Source organism: Fukomys damarensis, unplaced genomic scaffold, assembly GCF_012274545.1.
Source record: "Fukomys damarensis isolate Sample0158 unplaced genomic scaffold, DMR_v1.0_HiC HiC_scaffold_17, whole genome shotgun sequence".
Classification (NCBI taxonomy): domain Eukaryota; kingdom Metazoa; phylum Chordata; class Mammalia; order Rodentia; family Bathyergidae; genus Fukomys; species Fukomys damarensis.
Window position 1 is genome coordinate 17513157 of NW_022900929.1, and position 13933 is coordinate 17527089.

The window sequence follows — 13933 nt, forward strand, 5'->3', positions numbered from 1 at the left end:
GCAGCAGATGGGGGTTCCCAGGGATGCAGATGCTGAAAGGTATTAGCTGAGACATGGGCACACAACACAAGTGGGCAAAGCAATGGCAGGTAAACTCAGGCAGAAGCCAGAAGCACACACTTGCAGATCAGTCTGATCTGCTACCACGGACTCACCCTACATCCTTAACTTCCACTTTGCTGGGGTCCAGCTCCACATACTTCTTCTGCTCAAACACCCGGTCAATAATGGGGCCCAGGACACCGTGCAGATACCGCATCCCTGCCGCCTACCGTGAGCCACACTGGTCAGTCTCAGGCCTCCCCTGTACATCACCCCCCAGCAGCTGTCCTTCCCAGCTGCCCTGTCACCATCAGCCTGCAGTTTCCACCTGGTACAGGGCCAGGTACACAACCAGGTGCCTTAACAAACTGCTTCGCAGGCTGGGATTTAGCTCAGTGGCACCGCACCTGCCTCGCCAGCACAAGGTCCTGAGTTCGATCCCCAGTACCAAAAACACAAAACAAACAAAACTGCTTCTCCACACTTCATGAAATCATTGGCCTTCAAGGGCCCTGGATACTATGACAGAAGGGGCCTCTCTGCATCTCAGTGTCATCATCTGTAAGAGAGGGATAACATCTACCATGCACCTCACCTTCAGAAAAGACTCCATGGACTTTGAGGCCAGAGAGTTGCTCCGGAACAGGGTGTTGGCCTCACCTACAAATACGCGGGCAGTTAGCAGGCAGCTGGGCAAGGCATTGGGGGAAGGAGGACAGTGGACTTTGGGGGTTCTAAGCAGCCCGCCAGTACATAAAGGGCCTCCTCTGCCCCTTCTCTTTGCCGGCCTCACTCCAGGGGAACCATTAGCCTGCTAAGGAGGCCCCTCCACCCTCCTGGGACAGTTCCCCCGCCTCACTGGTGCGACCCAGCTCCAGCTGAAAGAGCAGATCCAGAAACTCCTTGGCCAGCCCCTGCCCCAAGAAGAGCTTGAGCAGGGTGGTGGCCACCTCCTGGCGGCACTCTGTGCTGGTGGTCTCCTCGATGACCGGGATCAGCTGCCCTGGGCCCTGTAGGAGGCAGCAGGGACAGAGGCGGCCCCAGTCGAGGACCTCAGAGGACCATGGGAAGGGCTGGACCCTGCACTGGGCCAGCACCTTACCAGGCCTACAAATGTTTGCTCTGCAGGATGGGTTCAGGAGATGGAGGGTAGGTCCACCAGCCCTGGGCCCTCCCACCTGCCCCCACTGCTCCCTCACCTGGGTGCCCAGCTTCACCTCCTGGCACAGCAGCTGCACAAGGGGCTGGTAGCAGCCAGAGGGCAGCACCGTCTCGTCCCTCAGCCGAACCTCCAGCTGCAAGGAGCCCAGGTTGCCCCTGGAATGAGTAGCCTATGACCTCTCCACCATGGACCCAGGCCACCCTGGGCCTTGCCCCCTCAAACTACCGTGATTCTTGGCCCCTTGAGCCAGGCTCACAGCCTCTCTGCTCTTGCCCTCCAGCTGCCCGGCTATGCTGCATTCTTTCTTTGGAAGGCCGCCCTTGCTGCCTCAGGGCATGGAAACTCCATCTGTTTTCAAGGCCTGGCTCTCCCTGATGCCTCCAGACTCCAGTGGACCCCAAGCTTGACTCTAATGGGCATGCAAGGTTCCCTGATCTTGGATCTGTGAACACCAAGATGGGACAGCAGTGGGTGGATCTCAGTGGCAGAGTGCTTCCCTAGCATGGACAAAGCCCTGGGTTCCAGCCCCAGACTGGAAAAAAAAAAAAAACTCCCAGATAACAATACCTTCCTGTGTACCTTTTTGCTTACATGCAGTTTCCTAGACCTTGTAATAATCTGCCAGGGCTGGACATGGTGGTGCACACCAGAAATCCCAGCAATCATAGAGGCTGAGACAGGAAGATCTAAAGTTCAAGTGTAGCTGGTCAACTTAGCAACTTAGTGAGACCCTGTCTTAAAATAAAAAAAGTAGGGCCAGGGATTTAGCTCAGTGGTTCTGCCGCCTGCCTTGCAAGCACAAAGACCTGAGTTCAATCCCCGGTACCAAAATAAATAAATAAATAAATAAATAAGTAAATAAATAAAAATAAAAAAAGTAGAGAGAGAGGGGTGGGGTACTGAAAGAAAAAAAGGAAAAGGAATGAGGGAGGAGGGGATGAAGGGAACAAAGGAAAGGAAATCCTGCCAGGGAAACTGAGGCTGGGGCAGGCTAAGCAACTTGCCACAGCAGATCTAACCTGTAGGATTCCTTGCTGTGACCTCTGGGTGAGGGCATCCAAGGCTACCATCCCCCACAGCCCTGGCTGCTCCACACACAGCCCCGGAGCTCATGCATGGCACGAGCTGTCAAGGTGGCCCTGGGCTGCCTCTTCGGAGTCAGCTCCTGTGGCATCCACACCCAGCCACCCACCCCTGCACTGTTAAGGGTGTGATGGGGACCTGGGGCCTTCTGCAGAGAGCCAAAACCAAACCATCTAAGGGGATACAAGGATATACAAGCAGGCCAACGTTTTTATGTCTCCCATATTTGCACGATCACTTTTATACTGAGAAAATATCTGAAATTCAGGGTTTTTTGTTTTGTTTTGTTTTGTTTCACAGCCCTAGGGATTGAACACAGGGCCTCACACTTGTTTGACAAATGCTGTTAACTAAGCTACATGCCCCCGTCCTTTTTTAAAATTTTGGGACAAGGTCTTGCTAGGTTGCACAGGCTGGTCTTGAACTTATGAACCTCCTGCCTCAGCCTCAAGAGCACCTGGAAATACAGGTGCACACCACCTCACTTGGTTTGAAACTCAGTTTTAACTGGGGGTCCCATCTTTCACCTGGCAGAACTGTTCCTGGGGAATCTCTTGGAGGGAGCGTCAGAGCCATGCTCAGGACATTGACCCTGGGGATGAGAATCCTGGCTCTGAAGTCTGCAGGGAAGCCCAAGATGGAAAGCATCTGAAGGCTTCTTCTAAACCTGTACCTTGCCTGAAGGCAGAAAGCAGACTAGCGTGGTCCTAGGGCTCAGAGGACAAGGCTGACACAGTGGGATTTCAGGAAAGGAGAGAGGTGGGTCCTGGCCTGGCAGGCAATTGGCTGCAGGAAACACAGGGCCACATGCCTGACCCCTGACCCCTGACCCCACCAGCAGCCAACTCTAAAGCTTCACCCTCTCCACCCCAGCCCCATTGCCAAGCTGCACACTCACTCAGCCCGCTGGTTCTTGGACTGGTCGGGCTGCAGCCGGAACCAGCCCTCCTCCTGCTGGACTGCACGCACTCTCTGGATGTTGACCACCACCTGCAGGCAAGGCAGACGGTGTGGGGACACTTGGGTCTCTTCCTTGCACGGACTGACCTCTGAAGGCGGAAGGTCACCTTCCAAGGGCCCCTGAGCCTATGTGGCAGTGGGGGACAGCCGCTAGTCCTGGGAGCATCAGGCTCCCTGGGTATCCTCAGGGAGGTGGAAGCGGGGCCCTGAGGACACCAGCTGTGGCAGGTGCATGCAGCCTGCAAGGGTGGGGTGTTGCTCACTTTGCCCAGGAAGTCATTTCGGCTGACCAGGTCCCAGTCCCAGGCCTCCACACACAGCGCCTCTGTGGACCCCTCCTCCAGCTCAAATTCAAACGTCTCATTCCAGCGTGGATAGCAGGATTTCTTTATCACCTGCCCAGAGAGGGGTTGGTGGGAGTAGGGCTCACTGCACCCGGCTCCTTGGGCCCAGGTAAGGGCAGAGCCCCTGAAACACCTCCACTGGCTCTGCCAAGAGTCCACAGAGCCTTGCTGTGTAATTCAAACTGACCTTGAACTCACTATGTGGCCCACACTGACCTTCAACTAACTCATGGCGATCCTCCTGCCTCAGCCTCTCAAGTGCTGGGATTATAGGCGTGCACCACCAGGCCCAGCTTTAGATGGGAAATTTGAGGCCCAGACTGGGGAACAGACTTATCCAGGGCAGAGCAAAACAGCAGCCTCAAAGAACCTAAATCTCAACCCCCGTGCAACTGTGCTCACTGCCCAGGCTGTTCCCAGAGGTGACGAAAAGAGAGGGGAGCGGTTGGACCATGCAGATTATACCCACTCCGGCTGTCTGCGACTCACCCTGCCCACTCCAGTGTGGCTAGGCAAGAAGAGGGTTGGAGACAGAAAGGCTCCTCCCAAAGACTATGGTTCTGACCTGATTCCTGACCTTGCGGGTGAGGGTCAGGTGGTGGCAAGGAGGTCAGCTGCTAGGACAGGGCCAGGCAAGGGTCCCTGGGCTCACGCCCCACCCCAGCCCACTGGCCTCCTCACCGAGGTCTCCTGCGTCCGGCCATTGTAGCGCACGCGGACAAAGGGGTCAGATGCACCATTCCGGTCCTTCGGGGCTAGGTCCCTGGTGCCAAGATGGGACAGAGATTACCCACTTGTCACCTGGGGCCAGCAAGGTAGCACTTCCCCAGAAATGTGTCCTGCTAGGGTGGGTGACACGCAGCCCTAGGCAACCTGCTCTGTGCAGGTGATCTTTACAATGTCCAAATCAGCTCCCAGCAGCCCCCTGAGGAAAAACAACACAGCCCACCCTGCCTCTCTCTAAATATTTTCTACCTGCTTTTTTTCATGTTTTAAATTTAAATTGTTCATCTCTGTCCCCTGCACAGATACTGGGGAATAAACCCAGAGCCCTATACACCAAGCTACATTTCCAGCTCTTTTTCATTTTGAGAGAAAGTCACACTAAATCACTAAGCTGTTCAGGCTGGGACGGAACTTGTGATCCTCCTGCTTCAGCCTCCCAGAGTGCTTGCATTATAGGTGCACACCAGCACACCTGGCTTTTCTTTCTCCCCTTAAAACTGTCTAAGGGGCCGAGGCTGCTGTGGTATATAATGCTAGCATGTAGGATGCCCTGAGATCAACCTCAGCACTGCATACACGCACACATGCGTGTACACACACACACACACACACACACACACACACACACACACACACACACGAAACCAACTATTAAAACTCCAAGGTTTGGCCTTGAGCAGTTTGGCCAGGAATGATCAGGAGAGCATGTTTTTGCTGCCTTTGCAACGAATGAAGTTTCTTAGGTGTCTCAAGGTCCCAGCAGGATCTCAGGGCTGAGGACAACAGGGAACAAGTCCCCTTCCCTTCACCATAAAGAGAGGCCAGGGCTGCTCAGGGGAAGCTAGATTGGAGCATGGGGGTGAGACTGCTGCTCTGCCCTAGTCCAGAGGTTTCTACCACCCCATCCTGTGGACAGAAAGAGAAGGGTGGGGACAGGCTCAAGGCATCCATCACCCGCCCCACACTCTGAATTTGCAGGGGAGAAGTCTTCCTCCCTCCCAGAAGGGGTGACCATGCCAGGGTAAGGGGCCCTGGTCCAGGGGTGCTGGCTGGGGAGGGGCTCCCAGGAGGGGATCTGGAGGCTGAAGGGAAGGCACCTCTCACAGAGAACATATGACTCACACCCCAACCCAGACAGGAGTGGGCTGCAGCTAAAAATACCCTGGGGGAGGGGGGTGACCCTGTCATAGGTGACTCAGGCCCACAGAGCCATGGAAGCCACTGCCCCAACCCCAGGCTGGAGATTTTCAGCAACTTTTCACCCTACACCCCACCGAAGATCAGTATACATGCAAGCGCATACACACACACACACACACACACACACACACACACACACACACACAGCCAACTCACTCTGGGCTTAACGCGGGGAAGGAAGGCAGTGGAGCTGTATTCACACAGTTCAGGGTCCCCTGAATACACACACACACACCCACACACACACACAGGGCCAACTCACTCTGGGCTTAACGCGGGGAAGGAAGGCAGTGGAGCTGTATTCACACAGTTCAGGGTCCCCTGAATCCCCAGCCCCATGCCCTTTGGTACCAAAGCTCCACCATCAGAACAGCATAGCCTCCCCAAAGGTCACGTCCCTGAACAGAGGTCCCCAAACAGGTCTGAGTCAGGACAAGTGTGTGTGTGTGTGTGTGTGTGTGTGTGTGTGTGCGCGCGCGCGCACGCGCACGTGTTCAGGGCTGAATCCAGGGCCTTTGAACCAAGCTATATCCTCGTGCCTTTCCCCTATACTTTGAGATAGCCTCACTATGTTACCAGGGTTGGGCTTCAACTTGGAATCCTCCTGCCTCAGCATCCAGAGTGCTGGGATTACATGGGAAGAAGCTCTGGGCCCCAAAGGTGGAGGAGCCTCCCCAGTTCCCACACCTCACCTGGCCTCCAGGACAGAGCAGCGCAGCCGGCAGGCCCCGGCCCCTGGCAGCAACTCCAGCCGCAGATGGATCTCGCCTTGCACCTCCTCATCTGGATCGACCTCAGTCAGGTGGGCCCAGCCGGTAAAACCTGCAGGAATACAGCTTAGGGGGTCCTGGCTGGTCCCCTGCACATCCTCTACCCACATCCTCCACCACCACGGGAACGCTCCGAGCACTTATGAGCGAAGCTGTGTTCTCATTGGGAAGCTGAGGGCAGAGCAGCAGCAGTGAGAACAGCGAGGATGAGAATCTGAATCCAGATCCATGGGCCTGGGCCTCACTATCCTCCTGTGCTGCATCTGATGCATCTAATGGGGCTGCGCTCTGTCCTCAGTTTCCCCACCTTGCAACAGGCCAGTAGCTCTCCCGGGGCCTGATCCCCAGACAGGGGAGGTTCCAGAGGGCCCAGGGATCATCATCACTGGGGTACCAGCACCCCAGAGGGAGGGCAGGGCAGAGGCTCTGAGTCAGCAGAGCCTGCCGAGTCCCCACGCCAGGCCCAGCCTCACAAACAGGAGCAGGTGTGCACTGGAAGCTGGCGAGAGGTTCCCCAGGCTCTGAGGCAGAGCCCAGAGAAGCAACGACCTACCCCAAGGTCACACAGCAAGGTAAGGTGTGCATTGCAGGAAAAATCCAAGGGGCTCCTCAGCCTGGACCAGTGCTGCCAGCCCCTCAGGCCCAGGACAGCCAAGCACCGAGGCTCCAACAGGCCCTGACTAGGAGGGTTCCCTGCGTCTCAGCAAGGTGCACAGGAGGCACCTTCCTCCATCAGCAGGAACCTCGGATCCCGCCATTAGCAGCCCCTCTTCCCCCAGGGAGGTGCAATCCCCACCTGGAGCCCAGAGGCTTTCCCTGGGCTTGGGGACCAGGAGGCCAGAGTGCCTGGGAGTGGGCAGGGATCTTACCCTTGGGGAGAGAGGCCAGCGTGTCCCTCGTGAGGCAGACCTTGCCGATCACATCGTCCCGGCTGGGGGCAGAGGCAGAGTCAGAGAGGTCCCAGCTGCCTCCCGTGGCTCAGGGGCCCCTGTCTCCCAGAGCAGCTCTACCCAGGACGCTGCTGTAAGTCCTGGACTGTGACACTCGTGGGCACAGGACCAAGCTCATGCCCTCTGGGAGCCCACTCCATCACTCATTTCCACACACACCTGCACCCATCTGCATGCACAGGCACATACATCATGAATTTACACACACACACTCCAGCCTCCCAGGGACGAGCAGCTAGCAGGGGAGGGGGCTGGGGAGCCACACACCCACCTGAGAGCATCTTCATCCATGACGTAGAAGGCCACAGCGTGGAAGGTGGGCGGCAAGTGCACTTGGTACTCCTCACCCCAGAAGGGGCACAGGGTCTTCCACACGGTGGCCGTCCTGCAGGAGGGGACCCCAGCACTTGCCCCAGCCACCCCAGCAACAACTGGCTGTGGGGTGCTTTTCCTCACCCCAGATCCCACCATCCCCAGGAGCCATACATCAGTCCCTGCTCTTCCTCTCTGTGCTGCATAGATGGGGCATGGGCCATGTCACACTTGGGGAAACTGAGGCCACATTTAGAAGGCGCTGGTCTCAAGTCACAGGGCAGGACAGAAGAGTTAGGACCACAAGCCTGGCTTCCCAGCTTCACCCAGCTGTGGCCAAACCCCCAAGATCAGACTTTAACACACAGGACTCAGTAGAACAAGTGTGTGGAGGAGCTGAAGCCACCACGGTCCCAGATGAAGGCACAGGGATCACCTTCACCCTGCTGCTGCTCTAGCAGGTCATGTAGGCTCTGGGGCCTTGGTTTCCCCATCTGTATTGAGAAGATCAGAGCAACCATGCCCTGCCCCACTTGCTGCCTGCAGCATGGAGAAGGGTCACACAGCAGGAGGGGTCATTCATCACTGTGAGACTTGCCAGGCAGGGGGAGAAGGGAATTGAGTTCCGATTTTGTGACTGAGTATGCGACCTTGGACAATCAGAGCAAATGCCCTGCCCCACTTGCTGCCTGCAGCATGGAGAAGGGTCACACAGCAGGAGGGGTCATTCATCACTGTGAGACTTGCCAGGCAGGGGGAGAAGGGAATTGAGTTCCGATTTTGTGACTGAGTATGCGACCTTGGACAAGTTATTCAGCCTGAACCTCAGTTTTCTGTCTGTCGGTGGGGTTTAATGACAATGTGTGCAGCTCACTATAATGAATGAAACAGGCCAGCAAAGGCTCAGCACCAGCCCAGTGGAGCCACATAAATGACAGCTGCAGTGACTAATCACTGTCATCTGTCTCTCTCGGGGGTGCAAAGGCTGCAGAGATGAACAGAGGCAGATGAGAGGCCCTTGGCCTGGTGCCCAGCAGGCAGCAGTTAACGCCTGGAGGGGCATTCGGGTCAGTAATTAGCAAGATGTTGCAGGCTGGTCTCTCTTTCCCTGGGCTGGGGACAGAGCCTAGGCCCTAGGCAAGCGCTCTACCACGGAGCTGCGCCCCAACCCAAGCTTGGCCCGTCACCTCCTAGCTGGTGCATCCGGGCATACAGGGCCCCGTCACTGCCCAGCTCCTCAGGAACAGCAGGTGGCTGGGTGAGCGGAGGTAGCCCCAGGCCTGGGTGGGCTCCTACCTGATGATGGGCTCACTGTCCACCTTCACAATGCAGTAGGGGTCACTGCTTCCAGTGCTGTAGGAGAGAGAGGCAAGGGGCAGGGCTGGTGGGGGGGTCCCAGGACCCCAGAAAAGAGGATAATGAAGGTTGCAGCACAGAGTGCTGGGCTGGAGCCCCAAGGCTTCTCAGGCTTGAATATGTGCCCCATCCTTAGTGGGGGGACAGGGGCTCCCCATCCATGGGCAGGGGTGCTCCTCTTTCCTGCCCACTCTCACCCCACCCAAAGACTGTGTCCCAGCAACAGCCCAGGCATCTCTGGACAGCTCCACCCTGAACTCTCAGGTCCAGACTCTCACGCTCTGAGCCCTTTGCCTCTGCTGTCCCTGCACCCTCCTTTAAGAACATTCCCTTGAGCCAGGAATGGTGGCACAGGCAGGCAGGAGAATCACAAATCCCAGCCCAGCCTGGGCAAGTCATCAATTTAGCACCCCCCCAAAAAAAATTAAAAAGGACTGGGGATGTAGCTCAGTGCAAAGGCTATGGGCTCAATCCCTAGTACGGCTTTTAAAAAAAAGTAAAGCCCCCAGTCCCTGAGACTGGAATGAAGGGGTCCCCCCACCCTTCTCCCCACTGTTTCTACCCACCCCGGGACTAGGTACCAAAGTGTGAGGCTGTCCCCTGCTGCCTTCCCCACCTACCGAGGGTGGAGAACCTTTCTGGGTCCCCAGGGCCTAGGACAGGGCTTGACACAGACGTGTTCCCTAAATGCTCACAGAGGGGGCGAACGAGTACACAAAGGAGTCCAGCAACTTGCGGTCCAGGTCTGCTGGGTCCGTCTATCTCAGGGTGATGGGACTGGGCGGGGGGTTGGCTCCAGCCAGGGCAGGTGTGCAGGTTGTGTGTGTGTGCATGTGTGTGTCTAGAAGTGTCCCTCCAGCCCAACCTCCATAAAAAGGAAGTGCATTTACATGCAGACGGCTGGGGAATTCTAGCTTCTACTTCCCAATTCCTTTAGAGGGCTCTTCCTGGAGCAGATACCACAGGGTGCCACCTCCAAAAGTCCTCCTGACACAGACAGGAAATGTCCCCTAAGGCTGTTTCAGCTTCCATAAAGTGGGAACTGTGAGCCCAGCTGCCCAGGGTCCCTGAGATGTCACGGGAGGAGCGCTCAGTGAACGTGAGCACTGCCTGTAACGGCCCCCAATTATGCAGCCACAACCCAAAGGCCCCCTTCTCTAGGGAGCCTCCTGGGAACACCCTGCTTAGGCCCAGGTCCAAAGCCAAGGCTGGGAGTGCAGCTCAGGCCTCTGTGCATCCCATGAACTGGGCTGGGCTGCAGGTCCAGCAGGCAATGGTGTATTTGTACAAGGAACTCAGAGGAAGAAGGGAGAGTTTGTCAGGTGAGGTGACAGGGACCTCACTGGGCTGTGTCCTGGGACAGCGTCCCCTCTGCCCTGCTACAGCCTCTCGGCCTGGGGCCCCAGGCTGGGAATCTCGGTTCCTCCCTCCAGCGCAGCACAGCCCAGGGCTAAGCTCCCACCCTGTGAATGAACAGGACCCAGGCGAGCAGGACAGAGGGCTGTGGGGGAACAGTGTCAAAAGAGGGCTGTGGTGGCACACGGGTACACACCTGTAGCCCCATCACTCGGGAGGATGCAAAGTTCCAGCCCCACCTGGGCAGATGAGCGACTTAACAACTGCGAGCCTCAAAAATAATGAAAAGGGCTGGGGATATAGCTCAGTTGGAAGGCCCTGGGTTTAACCCCAGTACTGAAATAAAAAAATAAATACCCAGTCGCCACTGGCCTGGTCTGGCCTCTATATTTAGGGCCTTGGCAGTGCCTAGGAGGAAGGAGAGGGCAAACCCTGAAATAGCCCTGGGCGTGGGAGCCAGGGGTCACTGGTCACCGTGGGACTCAGCTCCTGCCCAGCTGAGCCAGGTATAGCGATGGGAGATAGGGGTGGGGCAGGGGCACCAGGGCTGCTCTGAGCTTTGAAGAGGAGTGGAAACCCTGGTGTGGAAGTGGCAGGACGCAGTGACAGCTGGGTACAGAGGGCTCACTCCTCAGAATTCAGTCAAGACTGACCACTAGGAGAGGTAGTGAGCTCCCCGTCCTTGATGCTGCTCAGCAGACCGGCCTGAGGCTGGTGAGGCACAGGGAGGTGGGCTTCTCTCCACCCCTGCTTTGATGACAAGATGAGGCTTCCCCAAACCCCAGCATGGATAGGGAGGCTCAGCCCTAAGGAGCCCCACAGCAAGCATGCAGGCAGCAGGTCCCTGTATGCAAACAGGAGGTCTGCCTTAGAGAGCTAATTCCAGCCCAAACTGCGAAGGCCCTCACCGCTCTTCTCCCAGGTCCCTAACCTGTGAGCGCTAGTACCTGAAAGGTCAAATGCTACACCCAAACTTCCACACACCCTCCACCTCAGGCTGCAGGGCGAGGACAGGAACCAGGGACCTGCCCAAGGGCACTAGGGAAAGGAGAAAAGTTTGAGAAGGGTCCTGAAGGATGCACAGGAGTTTTCTGGAGGACATCAAGGGTGGGCTGTGGAGGGAGCTGGCAAAATGTGGGAGTTGGGGCTTAGGAAACAGCTTAAGGGACAGTGGACAGAGGGAGCTGCATACAGTTGTCACTTTGGGGAAGGCAAGGGAGAGGCAGCAAGGGGCATGAGAAGAGGGGAAGAGGGCAGGACCAAGAGCAGGCGGGCGGGGGGTACTCCTGAGGATGAAGTCCCCTGCCAGGTCCCTGGGCTGTGCAGACAGGGAGCAGCATGGTTCCTGATACCCCAGGTAGGCCCAGCCCATTAGCTTCAGAGGCAGCTGCTACAGGGCTGGAGAGGGAGGTGACAGACGGAGGGGCTGCTCCTCCCAGCCACCACCAGCCAGAGGAGGCCAAGATGACCTAGTTACAGAGCACCGGGTGGGGTGGAGTGGGGTGAGTGGTGGCTACAGCCCCGGCCTGGGGCTGCGACCCTCCCTAGAGCTCCTCTGCCTTCCCACTCGAAGAACTCCTTCCTAGCTCTACCCACTCCTCTGTTGCAGAAACCCACCTTGCGATGGCCTGCCCCTCCCTAACCATTGCCATGGCAACCGCAGAGCCCAGCCTGGCAGGCCCAGGGGGCCTTGAACTAGAACCACTACTGGCGCTGAGCATTCTGGGAAGCTTACCAGGGCGACTGTTCGTGAGCAGTGCATGCTCAGCCCCCTCCCAGCTCCCCATTTCTGGCGGCCACTTCTCTGTCTCCCAGAGGCCTGCTGGGGGCCCCATGGACAGCGAGGCTACAGCCTGGCGGACTTTGGACCTTGTGCCTCTCTCGAACAGCCAGTGTCCCCAGAGTTCTGTGCTTCCCAGCACTCCCTAGGGAGATGTAAGACACACACACACACACACACACACACACACACACACACACACATACACACACCCCACCACCAGTTCACAGAAACGGAAACTGAGGCTTCATCAGCAAGGAGATGCCTAAGGCTGCACATGAGGAAAGCAGAAACTCAGCCAATATGGGGAGTGGTGGGTCGGGCAGGTCAGCCTGGGACCTATTGAGAAGGCAAGACAAAGGCCCTGTTCCTAAAGGCTCCCCTAATCCTGCAGGACCAGGGAAGCCCTGAAGATGTCAGTGCCCCAGACTCAAGCCTTTGCTCTGCCCTCTTGGAGAGAGGGCTGCAGGCCTGAGTCTCAGTTTTCTCATCTGTAAAATGGAATGGTGAGCCAGATGTCATGGTGCACGCCTGTGATCCCAGAAAATGCTGGGAGGTTTAGGCAGGAGGATCACAAGTTCAAGCCCAACCTGAGCAACTTAAGGAGGCCCTGTCCCAAAATTTTAAAGGGAGGTGAGGGCTGGGTCTATAGCCCAATGCAAAGGCCCTGGGTTCAATCACCAGTGCTACAAACACAAACACTCACACTCACACACACAGAGGAATGGTGAAACGTGGGTGCTGGATGGATGTGGAGATTGAAGCCTTGGCTCAGGCAAAGGAAGGGCACAGCCACACTATCACCCATGCCCCAATCTGCCCATGCCTTCTTAGCCTCCAACTTCAATCGTGCTCTGTCAGCCACCCCCACCCTACCAGGTGCCCGGCAGGAAGTCCCAGTACTGCCCCTGGCCCCAGCAGTTCCAGGCGCACACTTCAGATGGCTGGGCTTGGAGCGCAGGCGACCCTGATTCTAGGAGGACCCCGCCCCTTCCATTCACACCCAGGGCCTGTTGTCTGCGATGTCACCCGCGCCAGACCCTGTCTAGCCAAGCCCCTTCCTCTCACGAGCCGCGGGGCACTGAGCCCCCTGCAGGTCCGCAACCCCTCTCTCCTGTCCAGTGTCTGCAGCAAATCTCACTGTCCCCAATTTCCCAGCCACTCGCCACACCCTCGCCTCTGCTGTCCTTGTGGGAAGGCCATGGGGACCCCGGAAAGGTCAGGCGTCGAGAGGGACAGGGTCCTTCCCGGAAAGTTAGGGCGCCCACCCCTGGCGCGCTCACATGTCCTTGGCGGGCAGGTTCTTCCCCTCCACGATGCGGATGGACAGCGAGCTGCGCTTTGCCATCGCGACTCCGCGACACGGCAACAGGACCGCGGGGTCCCGGAGACTCGGGAACAGGATGGCGGGGGTCCCAGCGCCTGCGAGGACAGGAGAGGAGCGCGGGGGTGGGGAAATCGCTTCCACTCCATTCCCCAGCCCCCGCCCCACGTGCGGGGGGGGATATTTCGCGGAGGAGAGCCAATCAGTGGCAGGGGTTCCCTGCGTGGGCGGGGCCTGCCTGCACCTCGGCGCTCATTGGCTGCATGGGGCGTGGCGGGGTGGGGCCTGCACGGAGGTGCCTACGCCTGAAGGGCTCCCTGAGAGCCAGCGGGGGCGGTGGGACCGGGGAGCCTGCGGAAACCTGGGATTCCGGGCGGGTCGCGGGGGCGGTCGGCCTGGATGCTCCAGGATATAGAGGCCCGGGAGGGTGCAAAAGGAGGTGAGTAAAGTGCACGCCTGTAATCCCAGCACCCTGGGAGGCTGAGGCAGGAGGATGCCAAATTAGCGCCCAGCCTGGGCAATTTAGCGAGACCTTGTCTCAAAATAAATTAAAAGCGAGGTGGGGGGG

General features: G+C 57.6%; 1 protein-coding gene across 5 annotated transcripts in view; it reads right to left on the reverse strand.

The window, feature by feature from the left end:
* The window catches only part of LOC104858674 (ras GTPase-activating protein 4), a 27006-nt gene extending 13476 nt beyond the window's left edge, over positions 1 to 13530 (reverse strand). For all 5 annotated transcript variants that reach the window (XM_010618957.2, XM_010618958.2, XM_010618954.2 and 2 more), the window contains exons 1-12: positions 13325 to 13530; positions 8846 to 8902; positions 7509 to 7622; positions 7157 to 7218; positions 6210 to 6339; positions 4273 to 4354; positions 3511 to 3642; positions 3186 to 3277; positions 1242 to 1359; positions 902 to 1052; positions 638 to 702; positions 156 to 268 (exon numbers count right to left, since the gene is read on the reverse strand). In XM_010618957.2, the coding sequence (XP_010617259.1) occupies positions 156 to 268; positions 638 to 702; positions 902 to 1052; positions 1242 to 1359; positions 3186 to 3277; positions 3511 to 3642; positions 4273 to 4354; positions 6210 to 6339; positions 7157 to 7218; positions 7509 to 7622; positions 8846 to 8902; positions 13325 to 13389 (1181 nt within the window). In that variant the 5' untranslated portion in view covers positions 13390 to 13530. The remainder of the gene's footprint in view (positions 1 to 155; positions 269 to 637; positions 703 to 901; positions 1053 to 1241; positions 1360 to 3185; positions 3278 to 3510; positions 3643 to 4272; positions 4355 to 6209; positions 6340 to 7156; positions 7219 to 7508; positions 7623 to 8845; positions 8903 to 13324) is intronic.
* Positions 13531 to 13933: the final 403 nt, after the last annotated feature.